This window comes from Acomys minous, assembly GCF_964271855.1.
Source record: "Acomys minous genome assembly, chromosome: 12".
Taxonomy (NCBI): Eukaryota; Metazoa; Chordata; class Mammalia; order Rodentia; family Muridae; genus Acomys; species Acomys minous.
Window position 1 is genome coordinate 67204302 of NC_140493.1, and position 21474 is coordinate 67225775.

Below are 21474 nucleotides of genomic sequence, written 5' to 3' on the forward strand. Positions count from 1 at the left end.
AGAACAAGTGGACTGGAGAGCCAGCAGTGCCAGGCACATGGCACATGAGGTCTAGGTGACAGGCCTACTGTGTGCCAGGAACCGTGAACTGCTGTTCATATGGATGATTACAAATGCTGAGGTTTCCTGTACACCAGGCTCTGCCTACGTCCTTTGGTCCTTTATTAAATGCATACAGAGCAGGATTTGTGCTCGGCCCCTTCAAACTGAGTTTCTCATTTACAGAGTAACTATCATGCAGTGAGCACCACACTGGGCACTTTTATGCAAACTACCTCACTTGTTGCATGCATGCACGTGCATACACACACACACACACACACACACACACACACACACCATTTCATAAGAGGAAAGAACTATTATTGAGATTTGGTCCCTGCCAAGAGCCAAGCTCTGTAGCATATGCCAGGGTGAAATGACCCTGACATAACAAGGCTCAGAGACTGGGGCAATAGATGATAGAGGCTTCAAGAAAACAGGGGCCAAAGGTGAGACACCCAGGGAAAACCCTCTTTGGCTACACAACAAACCCCACACCCATTTGTTTCTGGAACATCCAGTTATTATTTGGGATTCAAATCACAATTTGCTTGCCAATATCTATTACTCGCGAGAAGCCGTGCACAGTGTTTACAGTTTTTGCATCCCTGCTCCCTACCCGGTACCCTAGACAGAACCAAGCAGGCCAGGGTTTGGAGGAGGCCCTCCTGTGTTTCTCTGAGATAGGAAGGAGGAGAGAGACCGGATGGGGGCCATTGGAGTCACAACAGCCAGAGTCAGCTGCTCTCAGAGCCAGACCCTCCCCAGGGATGTGCAGCTCAAAAGCAGCAGGCTTGGAGAGAGTTGGCAACGCTGGGGTCACAAGTCTCACAGAGCCCCCAGGTTAGGGACAGGCAACGAGGCTGAGAGGATCCTCATGCAAGCTTCACACTCACAGGGCAGCAAGGCAGCAGAAGGGTTGAGTGGCCAGGACAGGGGACAGAGGTTCCATCAGAAGCAGGCACATGCTGGGTGTCAACCGAGGAAGCCCGCTGCTCAGAAGCCTACAGGACTTCCCAGCGGTGTTCTAACATAGACGCTATGCCATATCCTGAAGGCACGAGGCCACTGACTTGCTGAGAGTCACACGCCCAGCTTGCTCTGCCTGTTCCCAGCTCTCCTCTGCAAGTCGGCCATGTGCAGCCTTTATCAACCTCGTTTGCTTTGCTCCCAGCTTGACCCGCCTTTCACTCCTCAGTGGAAATTCTTACTGTCGGGTGTAGTGCAGTGTGGTGCGGGCCGTGCGGTGCAGTGCTGGAGACAAAGCCCAGGGCCTCCTGAACACCAGACAAGTACTCTCCCACTGAGCTACACCCTGAGCCTCAAGGAAGTGTTTTAACAGGACACCTGCGGCTGCAGCGTCCCATCTGCCAAGCGGGAGCCGCCCGAGGCTTGGCCCTGTACTGGTGGTTACCTGCTGGGTGTCACCATCCGTGAAGGGCAGCTTGGTAGAGACGTGGAACATGATCTCCCGGTCCCGGAAAGTGGTGTACACCGACTCCACCCCTGTCTGCCCGTGGGTCACATCCAGGCCTCCTCGGAAACTGTCGTGAAACAGAGTGAAACGGGAGAGAAGTGAGGTGAGGCGGCATCATGGCGAACACTACACGGACTGTAGCTGATAGGTGGGTGAGAAAACACGGAAGGGCTGGGGACATCGGGGAGAAAGGTAGGAAGGTACAGAGACCTGTTCTTCTGGGCAGCCACGCCCAGCGACCCTATCGTCAATCACCCATAGGAGAGACAAAGATGGGCCTGGTGGCAACGGGTTAGTAAATGGAGCACGTTGAAGATCTAAACAGGATGATCCTGAGTTTGAGGCCAGCCTGGCCTGGGGCGTGAGACTTCCTCTTACAACACAACCAAATTAACTAAGACCACAGCAGAGAGCTTTAACCGCAGGCCTTTGTCTGCGGTTTAACTGTTTAAGTGGGATGGCCACCCATTCACAGCCCCGCACAGGTGCCAGGCCGAGCTCCCCAAGGCCCCCAAGGCTGGGCATGAGCCTTTGGTCTGTCACCAGTCAGGAGCCAGGACAGCCAGTCCCTTGACTGGATGTGAGTGAACCTATAGGAGACAAGGGGCCTGCAGAAGGAGGCACAGATGACGGACTTTAAGCAGCCCGCTTCTGTAGCGATCAGTCTACCCCCCCACCCCCACCCCTACCCCCCACTCCCACCCCCCACCCACCCCACCATGCTTGTATCATCCCAGGCAGGAAGGAGAGGCTGGGAGAAACTGATGGCCTTCCAGAAGCCACCCTTCTGCTGTCACAGAGATATGACTGCCAACCTGGGACCACAGTCTTCATCAACTGGGAGGAAGAAAACCACAGATGCACCTCAGACACAAAGGGCCAAAGGACACTGCCAGGCAGCCAGGCACTCAGGTTCCAAAACCTGCTTTGTCTGCATTAGCTGTGTTAATCCCCTGTGACCTTGGAGGGTGCTGTTAGGTTTACATTTATCTCCTTTTTTTTTTTAACAGATAAGGAACTGAACTCTTTTCCAGGTAAAAACCGCTGACCCAACATCTTAGGGCTTGCTTGTGTCAGAGGTGAGATTCTAACCCTGGTGTGACTGACAATAGAGGAGAAGAAAAAGCAGGGGTGGGGGATGCGAGGAGCAGAGGAAGAAAGCAATGACTGAACACCCACTGCAAGTGGACTCAGTGCTTTTCACTCAAGATGCTGTGACGGCTCCTGGACAAGAGCTAACCGTTAGGACTCTCAGCCCTACGCCAGCCACTCAGCTGGGCAGGTCTGAAATATTCGGAAATGTTGCCGGTTCGTAGGAAAATCAAGGGCCAGCAGAGTCTTCCAAATCAGTATTCTAGCTTTCTGTGCCCCTCTTTTAAGGGACCGTACACCATTGCATGGATTACCGCCAAGGAGGTTATTATGTTTGCACGAAATCTTAATTATCTGTTCTTCACGCACTATCCAAATCGGGTCATTTCCTTCCAAAGGGCACAGGGTTCTCTTTCGCCTGCCAGGTGAGTGGTAGGGAAGGTGGATTCGTTTCACTGTCAGCCGACGCCAAATGTAATTAGGAAGGCTAACCTCAGCAGGAGCCATCTCATCATGCCTCCCAGGCCACTTGCCTTTCAGCCAGCCTGTCACTCCGGATTACCCTAGGACCACTGAGTCTGCAGGAATGCAGGTACACGTGCACAACGGATCAGAAGCTGGAAACGTCCCCCCCACCTACCCCCATTCCCCCTGGACAGAGCTGTCTACCCTGGCCCTCACCAAGGGCACCCCGCCCCCACCATGGATGCTGCCAGTCCCCTGACAGAACTCACCCTTTGAAATCCTGCAGTGTGATGGTGTCCCCCAGGAGGTCCAAAAACTCCTTGAAAGCTGGGCTCTCTTCATTGTTTCCAAAGAGCTCCTCCTCCAGGGTCTGGAAGAAACGTGAGGGCCAGGGAAGGGATGAGAAGAAGCCACTGAGTGTGGGGTGAACAGTCGGCCACACTCCGGGCCCCTTCTTCCCTGTTGCTCAGGACACTTGCCATGGCGCTCTGCAGGGCTGGGTGCTGACCCTGCTTAAGGAGGCCTTGGCGTCCAACAGAGCAAAGCGCTCTTAGAACTGACCCCCAAAGTATGACCCAAAGTGAAGGACCGGCCACTGGCCTGCGAAGAGGCTCTAGAAAGAACTCTCAAAACTCTACCGCGTGGCTCAGCTTGGTGGCACGCTCCTTTAATCCCTGCACTCAGAAGGCAGAGGCAGACAGGGATCTATGAATTCAAGGCCAGCTGGGTCTACAGAGCAAATTCCAGGCTAGCTGGGGCTCCACAGTGCGACCCTGTCTCAAAACAAAAATTCTACAGTAGTCCAACCAACAGTGAGACCACTAGGATGATGATGAATGACAACAAGAGCAAGTGTGGGGGAGGTTACAGAGAACTCTGGGTCCTTGTTCACAGCTCTCTGACAGGAACGTGAACAGGGCAGATGCTCTGGCAACAGTCTGCCAGTTCCTCAGAAGGCTAACCACCGAGCAATCCCAAATCTGTGGGTATATACTTCCTTGAATTCGGTATCTTCCGAGAGCTAAGGGGATGGGGCAGAGGCGTGTCTGTCCACGGGTGTGGGGTTTCTTTGAAAAGCGACGGTCATGTTCTGCAATGAGATGATTATTGGTGTGCCACCGCGATCACACCACAAGCCACCTGCGGAGTCATGATTCTTACTGCTGTGAATTGCGCAGTGTAAGAATTACAGATCAGTAAAGCTGTGATAAAACTGAACAGTTAGAAAAGGCACAAGGAGAAAATGGTCAGAAGACACGGACGGTGTTTCACCTAAGGGGACACACAGGTGTCAAGTAAGATGTTCAGTGTCGTTAGGCGGCATGGAAGTGCAATCTGAGCCACAGTGAGGCCCACCATGCACGCATCAGAAGGGCCAATTAAAAGTCAGCAGCCCAGAATCCGGCTCCGAAGCAGCAAGGCTGGATCGCTCACACACTGATGGGAAAACAGAAGCTCCAGAAAAACGGTCTGGCGGCTACACACACGATTTGCCACACAGCCAGAAATTATACTGCTCGGCGATTATTCCAGAGAAATGAAAGCATGGGTTTGAAAGCCCAAATCCTACGGGAAGGTCTTCATCGTAGTTCCAGTCCTAGTTTCCCAAAGCTGGAAACAACCCGAATGTCCTAGCGAATGAACGGCTAAGCGGAGCGTGTGCAGCCAGATCGTGGACTCAGCAGTAAAAGCAGAGCCTAAGCCAGGCGTGGTGCCCCAGACCTGTAATCCCAGCACTCAGGAAGGGACCAAGTTCAAGGCCAGCCTGGGCCACACAGTGAGAAGACATCTCAAGATAACAAAAGGAGGGAAGAAAACGGAAGGAAAGGGGGAAGGAGGAGAAAGAGAGAGGGGGGAGAGAGGGAGATAAGAAAAAAGAAACACACTAGTGACACGCTTAAGAAGCTGGGTAACCGGCTAAGCAGGGAGCAGCCCTAAAGGTTTCTAACGAAAAGGTTAAGAACTAATAAAGATACGCTATGCCATATCAGTGTGGCGCTATCACAGCGAGAAATAAAAACGGAGAAGAGGTAAATGGTTATCAGCTGCTAGGAACTGGAGGGAAGACGGAGAACAGAGGCCGAGGGGCGACAGGTGAGGCTATAAAAGGAAAGTGTGGGAAACCCTGAAGGGAGAATCTGTTTCTGGACTATGGAACCTCCACATGACTAAAACAACATGGAACAACGCACACACAACACATACAACATTCATGACACACATACACATGCCACATACAGATAAGTCCTAAATAAAGTTGTATTAGAACACAGCCAGCCCAACTCATTTACAAATGTGTCCATGGCTGGCTCTGAGTTACAAAGGCAGAGTGGAACGGTTGTGACAGAGCTCCCCAAGGCTCAGCAGTGTGAAGAGCGCACTACCCTGCAGTTTGCTGAGATCACTGATCCTGGTCTTCAGCATGCTAGAGAGACTTTGTCACTACAGGGTGCATAGCAATGTGTGGGAGAGCAGCTGCTTCCAGGCAAGCCACATGTCCAGTAGGAAACATTCTAATGTGCTTCCGAGGGCTGGCGCCGCTCTCCCAGGATTCACCCCCAGCGTGGTTATTATCTTGTTTTTGTACAGCCCTTGGGCTGGACAACACACTCAGAGAGGCGGCCTTAGTCACCACTGTATCTCCCATGGTGCTTAGCACAGTACATGACAACCAGGGCAGTTAGGTGAGGCTTCTTTTTTTTTTTTTTTATATCCAAAGACCAGTATGGAGCTTTTATGCAACAAATGTTCATATTAAATGTCCCCTAGCTTAGGTTTGCAAAGCAACAATTGCCTGGCATTTTCCTTTTAACTATTTTGTCTTTCTGGCTTCTCCCCTGCAGCAGCAGCATTGGGTACATAAACAATACACAAGGTGGATGGTTAATATTCAATAATTACAACTTTGCTGGAACACTGGATTGTAATCACCTTGTAAGATATGTTTTGGTAAATTTCACAAGCAAAGAACTTTAATTACAGGGTTACAGTAGCTGAGACATATGAAATGAAGATGTTAATTTGTGGAAATCATTACAGTGGCAACCTGAACTGTGAGACAGCAGCCTTGCCAGCCTTTCGGCTCCTAAGCGCTTCACCCAATTAGTGCTTCGAAGCAGACGTGTGTCTTTTGTGGTCTAATATCTTCAGGCAAAGAAACCAGCTAACCAAGAAAGAGATGGTTATGCAATACACACACACACACACACACACACACACACACGCCATACACGCGCCCAGCACATGAATGACCCGGGCACTTGGATACAAAGGGCAAATGAGTATAGAATCTCCTCACAGCACCTAGATGAGGAAACACTGGTACCTTTAGGCAACCATTCTGCTTGGGATGCTATTTGGGATGCTAACTGTGGAAAACAGGTAGGGAAGACAGAGAGTTTGTCGTCAAATAAACATGAAAAAAACCACCAAGTCCAACCAAAGTACAAACAGGTCTTTGCCTATTTAGAATGTTTCTCCATAGCAGACACCAACACAGACACACACACAAGAGTTTGGTCAAAAACACTTCACTAGATTGTATCTCATAGAATCCCACTTTTAAAAAATGGTTTTGGCTAAATAACTGGAAAGAAATGTGGGAGACGCTACGAGAGGCAGAGGTGGGCAGCAGCAGTCTTTAACAGCCACTGGCTTTCCAAGGAACGAAGCAGAAGCCTTAGCTTTGTCTAATCTCCACGGTGGCAGTATTTCCAGCATGGCTGACTTCAACATGACATCACTGGCCTCCAACACCCGCTGAGATGAAAAGATGAGGAGAAAAGGCTAATTTCCCAATGGAAGAGGGTGGGGAAAGAGCAGCTTAGGCTGACCCATCCCTCTCTCTCAGGCTAACCCACCCCGCCTCTCTCAGGCTAACCCACCCCCTCTCTCTCAGGCTAACCCACCCCCCCTCTCTCAGGCTAACCCACCCCCCCTCTCTCAGGCTGACCCACCCCCTCTCTCTCAGGCTGACCTACCCCTCTCTCTCAGGCTAACCCACCCCCTCTCTCTCAGGCTGACCCACCCCCCCCTCTCTCAGGCTGACCCACCCCTCTCTCTCAGGCTAACCCACATCTCTCTCTCTCAGGCTAACCCACCCCCTCTCTCTCAGGCTAACCCACCTCTCTCTCTCTCAGGCTAACCCACCCCCTCTCTCTCAGGCTAACCCACCTCTCTCTCTCAGGCTAACCCACCCCCTCTCTCTCAGGCTAACCCACCTCTCTCTCTCAGGCTGACCCACCCCCCCTCTCTCAGGCTGACCTACCCCTCTCTCTCAGGCTAACCCACCCCCCCTCTCTCAGGCTGACCCACCCCTCTCTCTCAGGCTAACCCACCTCTCTCTCTCAGGCTAACCCACCCCCTCTCTCTCAGGCTAACCCACCTCTCTCTCTCAGGCTAACCCACCCCCTCTCTCTCAGGCTAACCCACCCCCCCCCTCTCTCAGGCTGACCCACCCCTCTCTCTCAGGCTAACCCACCTCTCTCTCTCAGGCTAACCCACCCCCTCTCTCTCAGGCTAACCCACCTCTCTCTCTCAGGCTAACCCACCCCCTCTCTCTCTCAGGCTAACCCACCCCTCTCTCTCAGGCTAACCCACCTCTCTCTCTCAGGCTAACCCACCTCTCTCTCTCAGGCTAACCCACCCCCTCTCTCTCTCAGGCTAACCCACCCCCTCTCTCTCAGGCTAACCCACCCCCTCTCTCTCAGGCTAACCCACCCCCTCTCTCTCAGGCTAACCCACCCCCTCTCTCTCAGGCTAACCCACCTCTCTCTCTCAGGCTAACCCACCCCTCTCTCTCAGGCTAACCCACCTCTCTCTCTCAGGCTAACCCACCCCCTCTCTCTCAGGCTAACCCACCCCCTCTCTCTCAGGCTGACCTACCCCTCTCTCTCAGGCTAACCCACCCCCTCTCTCTCAGGCTAACCCACCCCCTCTCTCTCAGGCTAACCCACCCCCTCTCTCTCAGGCTAACCCACCCCCTCTCTCTCAGGCTAACCCACCCCCTCTCTCTCAGGCTAACCCACCTCTCTCTCTCAGGCTAACCCACCCCTCTCTCTCAGGCTAACCCACCTCTCTCTCTCAGGCTAACCCACCCCCTCTCTCTCAGGCTAACCCACCCCCTCTCTCTCAGGCTGACCTACCCCTCTCTCTCAGGCTAACCCACCCCCTCTCTCTCAGGCTAACCCACCCCCTCTCTCTCAGGCTAACCCACCCCCTCTCTCTCAGGCTAACCCACCTCTCTCTCTCAGGCTAACCCACCTCTCTCTCTCAGGCTAACCCACCCCCTCTCTCTCAGGCTAACCCACCCCCTCTCTCTCAGGCTGACCCACCCCTCTCTCTCAGGCTGACCCACCCCCTCTCTCTCTCAGGCTAACCCACCCCCTCTCTCTCTCAGGCTAACCCACCCCCTCTCTCTCAGGCTAACCCACCCCCTCTCTCTCAGGCTGACCCACCTCTCTCTCTCAGGCTAACCCACCCCCTCTCTCTCAGGCTAACCCACCCCCTCTCTCTCAGGCTGACCCACCCCTCTCTCTCAGGCTAACCCACCCCCTCTCTCTCTCAGGCTAACCCACCCCCTCTCTCTCTCAGGCTAACCCACCCCCTCTCTCTCTCAGGCTAACCCACCCCCTCTCTCTCTCAGGCTAACCCACCCCCTCTCTCTCAGGCTAACCCACCCCCTCTCTCTCTCAGGCTAACCCACCCCCTCTCTCTCTCAGGCTAACCCACCCCCTCTCTCTCTCAGGCTAACCCACCCCCTCTCTCTCTCAGGCTAACCCACCCCCTCTCTCTCTCAGGCTAACCCACCCCCTCTCTCTCAGGCTAACCCACCCCCTCTCTCTCAGGCTAACCCACCCCTCTCTCTCAGGCTAACCCACCCCCTCTCTCTCAGGCTAACCCACCCCCTCTCTCTCAGGCTAACCCACCCCTCTCTCTCAGGCTAACCTACCCCTCTCTCTCAGGCTAACCCACCCCCTCTCTCTCAGGCTGACCCACCCCTCTCTCTCAGGCTAACCCACCCCTCCCTCTGTTTGAGTGTACTTGTGATTGACAGCCCACAGAGAAATAGAAGCTAAAGGAAGAATTAGACTTTACTGCATGAGAACTACAGCACCATCTACAAAATCCACAGGCCTTTGTGTGAAGTCGCCTTCCTTGAACACTCAGCTACTTCCAGTCCAGTGTATGCTTTAAATGCAACAACTGTGTCCAGAGCATGTAATGACAAGAGATACTTACACGTCCAGACACACTATTCACAGTACCCAGGAACCAAGACCAGCCTAGATGGCTACCAACAGATGAATGGGTAAATAGCACACAATGGGGTCTCATGCAGTCACGAAGAAAAGTGAAATTATGACATTTGCAGGAACATGGCTGCAACTGAAAGTCATTATGCTAAGTATAAAACAAGCCAGACTCAGAAAGACAAAACACTACATATGTCGCACCTGAATTTAAAAACGTATGTGTATCTGCCAGGCATGGTGATGTGCATCTTTAATCCCAGCATTCAGAAAGAAGAGGCAGGCAGATCTCTGAACACAAGGCCAGCCTGACCTATAGAGTTAAGTTCCACACCAATCAAGGTCACACAGTGAAATTCTGTCTCAAAAAAAAATTATGTGTATGTGTGTACTCATATATGTTTGTGTTTGTGGTCATAAAAGACGAAGAGATCTCAATGAAGGTGGAAAGCAGAGCAGGTGGTGGAAAGTGTATAACAAGAAAGCAGATGGGAGGTGAAAAGGTGCCAGCTGAATTCCAAGAGGAGAGCAGTAGGGGACAGAAACGAAGAAGAACAAAGTATAATGACATAAATATGAAGGTGCCAAGATTAGTTTAGTATGTTAAGATAAAATTTATGAAAAATACATTAAATGTTTTAATTTAAAAGGGAGAGGTGAGGCTGCTCTTGCAGAGGACCGCAATTTAGTTCCCACCACCCACATTATAAGGGTCACACCTGCCTATAACTGTCTGTTTCCTGGGACTCCGGCTCCCTCTTCCAGACCCCATGGGTACCTGCACTCACGTGTGCACATACCCACACAAATACACACACAAGTACCCTTAATCAAAAATAAAACACACCTGTTAAAAAAACAAAACAAAAGAGAAAAAAAAACCTACCTCAGGAACCCTGCACTTGGGGTAAGAAACAGCACAAAGTCATAAACAAGAGGCTGTGTGGCCAATGTGAACCATAGTGCTTACCTGCCTGGCTTTTTGATAAATGACCCCAAACTTGAAAGTGTTGTTGACATCGTGCTCGTCATAGGACACAATCATCTGAGAGGCCTAAAAAAGATGGGAAGGAAAAAACATCAAGACTGATGTCAGTAGGAGGCGAGGCCGAGAACCGCCCAGAGAGGAGAGAGCCACACACGCAGAGGAGGGGAAGCAAAGGACTCGTCCCACGGCAAAACGCTGCTCCAAGACCCTAACTAGCTCCCAACACCTGGGCCTCCCCAGCAGTAACCAAACCTCCCAGTCTGGCCCCATGCAGATGTGCTGGCCACAGCTGGGACATAAGGAATTCACTTTACCCCACAGTTTTACTTGTGGTATCAACAAATAAAGCCAAATCTTTGCACAGTCAGCAAGGATGGCTCTGCTCCAATTCGAATTCTTTTCAAAAATGTAAGTTTTGAGCAAGTCACTGTTTCTACCTCGATGTCAACCTATATGTAAAATGAGTGCACTCTTGCAAAGGGAGGGAGGGAGGGAAGGAGGGAAGGAGGGAGGGAGGGAGGGAGGGAGGGAGGGAGGGAGAGAGGGAGAGAGGTGTGAGCCTGGCCACAGGTGCCAGCTTCACTTCCACTTGGCCTCACAGAATTGGTACTTGAGGTCAGAAACACTGAAGTCTAATTCTGAATCCAGTCGGCCTCTCTACGCGTTAGCTCCCTGCTCTGCCAAAGGCAGATGTGGACGTCCAGGGATCCAAAGAGACTGAGGCCCATATATAGGAGTGAGCATAGAGCAGCTGTCACTGTCATCATCGTCCCTGGAGCCCTCCAGAAATATCAGAGCTGAACCCGTTTATGAGAAAGAGAAGACCACCTGAGTGCTATTGGGAAGCGCCCACAGCACAAAGGAAGGACTGCCCATATGCTCTGCTAGACAGGAGACCCGGCTGGAATTCGTGGCCCAGGACAGGCTGCCATAACGCTTTACCTCTGCAAAGGCCTTGGCCGTCCAAGGAAAGGCGTGTTCCTCAGCTCTCCCAGTTGGAGGCCTGCTAGCCACCCTACAAGTTGACCCCCCCATATCTGCTTGGGTGAGTCAAAGTTAGAGAACAGCTGCCCTGCTAAGGAAAGGCAGCGGGCCATGGACACCTTCCAAGGAACAGTGTACACTACACATGTGAAAATACACACACACACACACACACACACACACACACACACCTCTCTCATCCAGATTCACCTATCAGCCGCCCTTCAGACAGACCACATGAGGTACAGCTGCTCTTCCATTACCACCAGGCCCCTAAGGCTTCCCAAGACAGGACTACAAATGAGCATCCTTCTGGTGGATATGAGCGTGAGGAGAAAGGCCAAACCTGAGTCCAGCTAGGCCCATTTGATGGGCTTTTACCGGTTGTTAAACCTCGCTAACTCAGCTTTGATTACAGAGGTAGGCCAGCCTGAACGACAGAAACCACCATGTTGCTGGTGTCTGCGGATGCTTAAAATGACCTCAGAGAGGCATCTGAGAGGAGGCTCTGTGCAGCTGAGGACTCTTCCACCAGCTCATCTTCCCCACAGCTACACATAGGACTCTAAGAGTATTGGGCCCAGTCGTAGCAATTTAAGATGAGGCCGGTGGTGTTCTGGTTGTCGAAGCAAGGCGAAGGCGAAGGTTTTGCTTCCCGACTAGAAGTTTCATCCACACTGTTCCTGGTTGGCAGAACTAAGACTTGGGGGATGGGCAGAGCTGACTGCTGTGCTTCCCTCACCCGCGCCCCCCCCCTCCCCCCCCCCACGCAAGCTGCAGCCACAGCACTGTTGGCCACAGCGGAAGCCATAGTGGAATGGCATCTCTGTTTCCATTTTCTCCCGGAGGCCCTGCTAGCTTATGAAGCAGCATCAGTACCCGGGGTCTTTTCCTATGGGCAATTTCAAGCAATTCTCCACTGTGGGTGATTTAAGCACTGTCACGCTATAATTGCCGTGGACCGCATTTGTTGGTTTGTTTTGTTATTATTGCTTTTCCCTGTGTTCATCCCCAAAGCAGAACTAGGGTCAAGAGCAGGCCAGTCAGCGGAGAGTCAATATCAGAGAAGCGCCAGTTTATTAACTGAGGCCAGCAAGACTTAGAGCACCTCAGAGCTGCAGCAGCATGGGCATCGGGGAGCCAAGGTTTGGCCTCTAACTTCCTAGTACCTCATATCTCCATGATGGCATGGTGACTGGCTCCCCGGATACAATACACCCAACCCCAACACTGGCCTCACAGAAGCACAGCTGGGGAAAGTCGGAAACACTTGGAAGCTGCTCCCCTCTCCCACCAGCCTTCCCAGCAGGCAGGGGCTGCATGACTGGGCATGGTTCCCAGGGTACCAGTTTGTGGAGAGGTAAGCAAGGAAAAGGGAAGACACAGAAAACCATCACCGAGATTGATTGTCTACATGGCCCCTCCACCATGCAAGGAACTCCCCGCAAGAAGCCCCACAGATGCAGGTCCACGCCAAGCAGAAGAGCTGTAGACAACTGGCCCACAGGCACACCAAGCTCCTCACCTTGGGGTACAGGACAGGGTTGAATTTCAGCCCTACCGCATCATCACAGAAAGCCTGAGCAGGGAAAAAAAAAACACATACACGTCAAGAACCATGTGTATAGAGTGCACACGGGCTCCTCGGCCCGCAGAGAAAGCACATCACAGGAGGATGAAGCACACAGGGTTCAAGACCCAGGACAGTCCACTAACCTTTCTAGGGTCTCATGATAAAGTAAAAAAAAAAAAGGGGGGGTGGTACAAAACGAAGTCTAAGAAACATTTCCATTCTGACTGGAAGACAACACCACTAAAGTGTCACCCCACCCCACCCCACCCCCCAACTCCTACAAAAGGCACAATTCTGCTGGCATACCTATTGTCAGGGTGAGAGGGCCCAGCCCAGCCCAGCCCAGCCTCCCTTCTCTCTCACTCCACTGTGCTGACTCCATTCCTAAGTTCCCCATAACCCAAGCAGTGGTTTGAGCCTCTGCCCCTGGCAGTCCCTTCCTCAGGGCAGGGCTAGCTCCCTGATCACCCTCAGCCCACCCTCCTCCTTTGAAGCACTAGCTAGGACTAGCCCTGCCTTCCTACTTGCCTCCTGAGTGGAGTAGACCCAAGCAGCTTCAGGCATAAGAATGAGCTGCTGGAGACAGGCAAGGGAAGACAAAGGCAGCTGCCAAGAACCACCTCACCGCCATCCAGGCAAAGAGGAAAGCAGCCTTCCAGTTCCCAGAGGCAGAGTCTGCACCCCCATCCCCAAACACAGCCTGGGCTGACAAAAGAGAGCCACCTTCCCTTACATTTTGGCGTTTACCTTGGCAATCTGAGGGACGCTGGGCAACTTGCTCAATCCAGCCAAGGGGATTCGCTCATGCACGGTCTTCACTTTGGACCTGGGTACAGACAAGAGTAAGATGAGGGCATCCCTGAAAGAGAGTCAGTGGGTGAAGTGGCTGAGGTCACACCACACACCCTGGGGATAGATCTGCCTCCCCAGCCAGCCTTGGTGACTCCTTCCTGTGTGCCCCACAAGGTGGCAGACACATAAAGGTCACACCTGGAAAAAATAGCTAATACAATTTAGCCACTCTCAAGGCTACCATTATTATTTGGGGTTTTTTGTTTGTTTGCTTGTTTTGTTTTGTTTTTTAAAATTCTCCCACAGAACTGGGCCCAGTTTCTGGATATATTTAGATTTTGACATGCAAATGAACCTGTGTGAAAGATAATCTAATATTTGAAAATCTGGATTTACTCAAAATATAAATGGGATGGAATCTGCTTTAGAAAGGGATTCAACAGAAGACTCTAAATTTGGCCTGTTCCCTGATTCATTTAGCACATTAGCAAGGCGCCGTGTTTCACGGAACACTTTCTGCATCTGCTTAGATCATCATATGATTTTTAATCCGTTAACCTTGTGGGTTGTAACTCTGTTAAGCCATCTTTTCGTTCCATGAGTGAAACTCCAAGTGCATGTGATGTATGGTTTTCAGTATTCTCCTGAATTTAATTGGTTGTTTATTTAGATCATCACATCTATGCTCCAAAACAATGCTGGCCTTTTTTTCCCCTCCTCCTCCTTCTCCTTCTCCTTCATGTGCCTCCCTTGCCAGGTTTCCATAACAAGTTATTATTCCGGCCACACAAAATCACAGCATAGTTTCCTATCTTCTGAAACGATGTGTGGTGACACGTGGATCCCCCCCCCCTTTTTTTCTGTTCACTCAAGGCTTGCTGTCCTTTATAAGAGGCCTCTTTACGGTTCTTTAGTAGCAAACATATAGGTTTTCTAACTTTATTAAATCAATTCAGATAATTTAAGTTTTTCCATCCAAGTGCCCGTGACATGCGTTGACATGAAGTTGTTTTTATGACCTTAGGCTTCATTATTAACAGCTGCGTGTGTCCTGTGCCGTCGTCATCCCCCTCCCCCCTCCCCCTCCCCCTCCCCCCCCCCACCCCGCCAGTGTTTGGCTTCACTCTGCAGAGTCGAGGCTGGACTCAGGCTCTCACATGTGTTAAGACAGCGCACCGCCAACTCAGCTGCACCAGTCGCCCGCCTGCACCTTTCCTGCGCTGCTGCTGCTGCGTCCTTAGCTACTGTAGCCTTTTCTCCTCCTCTCTGCTCACTTGCTGGTGCTCATCTCTTACATCTCCTCCTTCCTCTCTTCTGCCATTACTTCTTTTCTGTTCTTTCCTGGCTTGCCAGCGCGCATGTTTATCCCTTTAGTCTTTCCTCTACCTCCCAAACACATCTGCAGCTATGCGTCCGTGGGTAAGCGCCACTTTAGCTGCGTCCCACACACTTTGATAGGTAGTGGTTTTATTGCCATCTTGTTCTAAATATTTTGTCAGTCCATTTGTGATTTCCTTTTCAGCCCACGAGTTATTTAAAGGGGCTTTAAAAAAAAAAGAAATACAAGATTATTGTCCCCTCAAGTGTTTTATTGTTGGTTTATGAATTAATTGTCATATCTGGGGAGCATAATCTATATGGCATTATTTTCAATTTGCTAACAGTCCACAGACCTTTTTAGTCTCCCTTTCACACTCCATGTGGGCTCTAAAAGGTTGTATTTTTTTTTCTTTTGTTGAGAGCAAGAATACAAGATTGATTCTGTTTATTGTACTGCTCAAATATTTTATAGGACTCACAATTTTATTCTGTTCTAGCCATTATTTTCTGAGAGATTTTTTTTCCTCAGAATCACCTACTAAATTGGGATTTTTGTCTACTCCAGCTCTTGCTTTGGAGTTTGTTGCTGCTGGGTGGTGTTTTGTCTCCTTGCAGGGGGCTTTGCACACGCTAGGCAAGGGCTCTTCCACGAAGCTGCATCTGCAGCCCAGGTTTTTGTGTTTTAAACCTAAGGCTGCCTTACCAACTACATGTCCACAGCCATCAGTCCTCAGTGGCCTGTCCTCTTTGCCTTTTCTTTTTCAATATTTATTTTTTTGTGTGTATGTGTGTGTTTGGCCTGTCTCTATGTCTGTGCACCAAATGCACACAGTGCCCACGGAGTCTGGAGGAAGATGTCCCTTGAACTGGGGTTACAGATGACTGGGAGCTGCCTGTGTGCGGGCTGGGAATCTTAAGCACTGAGCCACCTCTCTGGCCTCCCGGCCTCTTTATTACGAAGTAGGCAAAGACCTATGAGGGAGCCCAGCAAAAAGGCATCTTTCTGTATTCTGAATGCAAACAAATGCAAAACAAAGTAACAAGGAAGAGTAAGGCAGTGAGGAACTGAAATCACTTCTCTGTTGCTGACAAAGACCAAGTGAAAAAGTACTGTTCAGTGTGACCACAAAACAAACCTTGCCAAACCTCAGAAATTACCTTTATCACAGGTACTGGGAGGCAGAGGAAAGACCCCTCCTGTGACTTGAGAGAAAACTCCAAGCAGAAAGGAGTAAAAGAAGATAGCCACACATTAAGTTCTTACTCCGGAACACAGCTATAAGAAACAGGGACAGAACCAGGGGTGCTACACATGAGTGTTCCCACCACACAGAGGAAAACACTGGGAGTGGGAAAGAAACGTTCCCAGGTGACAAAGGCATGCTCCTTTACACCTAATGCTTTTTAACTGAGAGTCTACACTGTCTTGTTTTTATATTGCTACGCCAGCTGTCTTAGTTATTATTTCTCTAGTGTGTGTTTACCCATTCCCTTATTCTAAATCTTTCCCTGCCATGTTATTTTCTCAGTGTCTCTTACAGCAAAATATAGCTGCATTCATAATCCAAACTGATTTTCTACTATTTTAGTAGCCAGCTTAATCTATTTATATTTATTGTGACCTCTGGCATGTTTGGAATCACCTCAAGTCTGTCATTTTATATTTTCTATGGGTTATTTTCCTTTTCCTCCTCTCTAGCATTCCTCTGACTGAAAGAAGTCCTGGGTGTTTGTAGTTTTGTTTGTTTGATTTGTTTTTGTTTGTTTATTTTCAAGACAGGGTTTCTCTGTGTAGCCTTGGCTGTTCTGGTCTCAAACACACAGAGATCCACCTGGCTCTGCCTCCCCGAGTGCTGTGATTACAGGCATATGCCACCAGGCCCGACTGATTTGGTTTTATTATTCTTTTTATCCCTCTATATCCTGTATCTTCCAATATACGTGTTTACATTTTCCCCAGCAGCCTCTGGAACTCTGTGGCACACTCCATCCACTGACTTCTCCCTTCATGCCAGCCTTGCTACTTTTGTTGTAAATAAATATGAATTCAACCTTCCTTTGAAACTTGCCAAATAATGCATCCTTGCCCAGTCAGCAATTAAACTTGTCAATACTACATTCCTATTTCTTGTTATTTTTCAAATTGCACCTCTTCTCCCAGGTTTTTCTTTTCTCCTGGCTAAAGTGTATCCTTCAGTAATTCTTTTTTTTTTTTAAGGATTTATTTATTATTATGTTTACAGTAGTGCTCTGCCTGCATTGTACACCTGCAGGCCAGAAGAGGGCGTCAGATCACATTATAGATGGCTGTGAGCCACCATGCAGTTGCTGGGAATTGAACTCAGAACTTCTGGAGGAGCAGTCAGGGCTCTTAACCTCTGAGTCATCTCTCCAGCCCCCTTCAGTAATTCTTCCACAGAGACTCTGAGAGGCACACCACTCTAAATTTTTTAAACATTTGAAAACAATTTAATTTTATCTTTTGTTTTATTTTGTTTTGTTTCTCACCTTAGTTTTTTGAGACAGGGTTTCTCTGTGAACAGAGCTCTGGCTGCCCTGGACTTGCTTTGTTGACCAGGCTGGCCTCGAACTCAGAGATCTGCCTGCCTCTGCCTCCTGAATACAGGGATCACAGGCATGCGCCACCACTGCCCAGCCAGTTCAATTTTAACTTTAATGATAGTTTCTATGGGTACAGAACTGTAGGTTAAATAGTTCTCATGTGCTGTCACACACTTTAAAGATAATATCCCAGTGTCCGGCGTCGGCTATGAATCTGCTCTCCATCCGGCTGGCACCACCTCAAAGGCCAGCTTTAACCTTGAATAGCATTACTTTGTTTTTTGTTTTGTTTTTTTTTGTTTTGCATTACTTTGTTTTAAGCTTTGATTTCTGCTGTTTCACCTAAACATGTCTACCAGCACTGTTTCGTTTTGAAAGCATGATCCTCTATATAAAAAAAGTCGGTGAGCTTTCTCCAACTCTCACATATTCACAGCTCTTACTTGTGGGTAATTATTCACCAGTGGCCCTGCTCTTCTCTCAGGGAGTCCCGAGAGGAGCGCAGAGACCTCCCAGTGCGTTGTGGACAAGCCTGGTCTTCCTTTGTTATCTTCATCTCTTTATCTGCGCTGCACTCTGGATGGATTCGGGGGACTCCCTCCCAGCTCACTCTTTGGACGCACTAGATTTTACCCCAACTGTTTATTATTCGGATCATTCTAATTGCTCTCTTTATATACCCATGCGATCTGATTCAAGTCTCTGAACACCAATTTATGGCCCATTGGAGAGACACTCTTCATTCTTCAGGTTTTTGGTTTTGGTTTTGTTGTTGTTGTTGTTGTTGTTGTTTAGGTCTTAAATGTGTTTAAGTCATCCTGAAAGCACACCATTATTTGCATTTCGTCAGCAGCAAACCCCTCTCCTATTGGTTGACATTTTGGCTGTCTCTTAATGTCAGTTTTCCCCATGTGTTTGGAACTGCCCACCCACTTCTCTCTATTCTTGGTACAAGCCACCTCGGTTTAGTTCCCACCACGGCTGCTGGTCCGTACAGCTCTGGGGGAGCCATTCATATTATACAGGCCGGCGGCCCGGCTCATCCCCTGTGCTCACCTAGCTCTGCTCAGCTCAGCTCAGCTGCCTCCTGACCACCTTCATGCTGTGGCCTTTCCTTTACCCCATCCTAGCCAGGCCATTCATGCTACACACCAGATCATGGCAGAGTCTCTTCTGTAGCACCCTTATTGCTCTAGAGATTTAAAAAAAAAACAACAACAACAACAACTCCAAACACTATGCGTGACCTAGCTTTCCTCTATCTCTCTAGAACAATCTTTTGATCCTACACACACTGAGAGTCTCACGGGCTTTGAGCCATTACCTGTAGCTGTCTTTTGTGCCAGCCACCCTGAGTAACCTACCCATGTCTAGCGGGAGGAGACGAGTAGGCAGGCACTGAAAGTGACGCTCAGTGGCGGAGTGCTTGCCTAGCGTGCACAGGCCGCGCGGCTCATCCCCAGCACTAGGGCATGTATTAAGTGCCAATTAAAACAAACGTTGAATAAATAATGTATTTCTGGCAATAACTATCCTTGACATTGCTGACTATCACAGGTATTCTTTATTTTCTGCAGGGATTTGCATTTCTTAGGCTGATACTTCCCTTGAAACATTCTTCTTTATTCATAAATATTGGACCCTATTTTTTTTTCTTTTTCTTTCCTATGAATTGGCATTTCATTTGCCTGCTTTGTTTTTTTGTTTTGTTTTGTTTTGGTTTTTTTGTTTTTTAAGGATCCTTCAAGCATTAACAAGTTAGCTAAGAAGCCCTCTATATTTTTTTCTATTTTCTTGAACAGTTTAAGTAACACAAATCTGCTCCTGGAAAGTTTAAAATATCTACCTGCAAAAGCTCCTAGAGCCAGAAACGTCTGGAGAGAGAGTTCTCTGAGAACTTTTCTGGTTTATTCCACAGTCGTTGGTGCATTTGGCTTTTTAACTGCATTCTGAGTTAGACCTAGTAACGTGTTCCTCCCTGGAGCATCTACTTCCAAGGCATTTTCAGCTTAATGATAGATGCTGGACACAACGCTCATTAGTAACTACCTAATCGACACATCTGTAACTACAGATTCTTTTAAAGATGTTTATTTTTTATTTTGGGCGTACTCGGTTTGCCTGCATGTACGTATGGGCGCCACATGTGGGATGTGCCTACAGAGGCCAGAAGAGGACACTGGAGCTATAGATGGTTGCAAGCCGCCACATGGGTGCAGGTTGGGAATCCCAAACTTCCTGGAAGAGCAGCCGGTTCCTCTTAACCATTAGGCCGTCTCTCTAGCCCCAACTATGTATCTTTTATGCCTAATTCTGTTTCCTTTTATACACACACATATATATATGTGTACTTATTATCTTTATCTCTACATGTAAGTTTTGTGTATTTTATCTATATGGGCAATGAAATATAGTCTCATGTATCCCAGGCTGCTCTCCAACTCACTACATAGACAAGAATAACCTTTGAACTCCTGGTTTTTCTGACTCCACCTCCCAAATGCAGGGATACCAAGTATGTACTACCACAGCTGGCTCCTTTGCCTCTATATTTGACTAACAATATTCATCTGTATTGTTTTGTTTTCCCTGGTAGATGTTGTGATTTGATAACCAAGTCTTAAGTTCTTTTCATTCTTTTTCCACATTAATCTTTGTTCATCCCTTCCTCTCCCTTTCTTTACATAACAGTGTTGATAATAATGAAGCCAGCTGTCGTTATCAAGAAGCTGTATGTGGGGCCCAGACGCACTAGGGCACATAAGTAGTCGATTATTTTAATAATTCCCTCACACATGAGGCAACTAGCAGCGAAAGCAACTTGCAAGTATCATTTTTTTATTCAGCAATAAGCTGGGTAAAACAATATATTTTCTACTAGCGATGGCTCTGAATACAACTTATATCACAATATTGTAAGTGGCACGTATAGGTGTTTTGTTTGCATGTACCATGTGCATGCCTGGTATCCACAGAAGCCAAAAGAGGATGTACAGGCACCCTCTAGGCTGGGACTAGAGTTACAGGCAGTTGTAAGTCACCATGTGGGTGTTGAGAATTGAACCTGGGTCCTCTTGAAGAATAGCCAGTGCTCTTAACCACCAAGCTATCTCAACCCCTAAGTAACATTACTTTACAGGTATTCCACTACTTTATGCCTTTGACTTCCTCTCTGGGCTAAAATTTACTTAGAAAACTTATTGAGACTGTTTCTAAATGGTTAAGTGGATTTTTCAAAAGCATTGTTTGGTTCTGAATTTCCTAGTTTTATTGTCAAAATGTAAGTGAATGCATCCGGCAGAGTACTTGTGCTTTGAACCCCACTTAGACTTACTCCGTGGTTCAAAAGCTGCTCAATACACCTGCTGCCAGGACTACTTACAAGACTTTTAAAATTGAAATGTCAAGCCGCGGCCTAATTTAAAAAATGAACCAGTCTTATGAATAGAGTTCACAACAGATAAACACAGGTGGTCCTTACATACAAGAAGACATGCCTGCGGTGGGTGGTTAGTGGCACAGCACACAGAGGCTGCTGGCATGCTCATCCCGACTGGAGAGCTGGTTGTTGTAAATTTGGGACACTAAATGAAATAACCCAGAAGTCTACCACTGGGACAGTAGTCACTGCCAGCAAGGGAATGTCACCCCTGCGTAAGTCCTGCCTTGCGTCCAGGGAAGCTGTTAAGCCACAGAGCCAGTTTCTCCTGCCTAGTTTCCAACTGGCCTCGCAATTAGTCCACATCCACGCTGCGACTGTCCGGCTTCCTGGCTGGCATGCAGCGTCTCATTGCCTTTCTGCCCGCTGGCTTTCTGCGAGAGAGCCACATTTGTGTTTCCTGGGTTCCTGGGGGTACTGGTTTCACATGTTACCAGCTTAAAACAAAAATAGTTCTATGGAGAAGGATATCTGGCTCTCCATCCCTAA

The 21474-nt window shown here is 49.0% G+C and overlaps 1 protein-coding gene across 12 annotated transcripts in view; it reads right to left on the reverse strand.

The window, feature by feature from the left end:
- RAP1GAP2 (RAP1 GTPase activating protein 2) overlaps positions 1 to 21474 on the reverse strand; it is a 238502-nt gene that overhangs the window by 29911 nt on the left and 187117 nt on the right. For all 12 annotated transcript variants that reach the window (XR_014783449.1, XM_084802775.1, XM_084802783.1 and 9 more), the window contains 5 exons: positions 13620 to 13698; positions 12825 to 12878; positions 10298 to 10381; positions 3346 to 3446; positions 1457 to 1586 (listed from right to left, as the gene is read on the reverse strand). Coding sequence is in view for 11 of the 12 variants with exons in the window: in XM_084802775.1 (XP_084658901.1) it covers positions 1457 to 1586; positions 3346 to 3446; positions 10298 to 10381; positions 12825 to 12878; positions 13620 to 13698 (448 nt within the window). In the remaining variant the exon portion in view is untranslated. The remainder of the gene's footprint in view (positions 1 to 1456; positions 1587 to 3345; positions 3447 to 10297; positions 10382 to 12824; positions 12879 to 13619; positions 13699 to 21474) is intronic.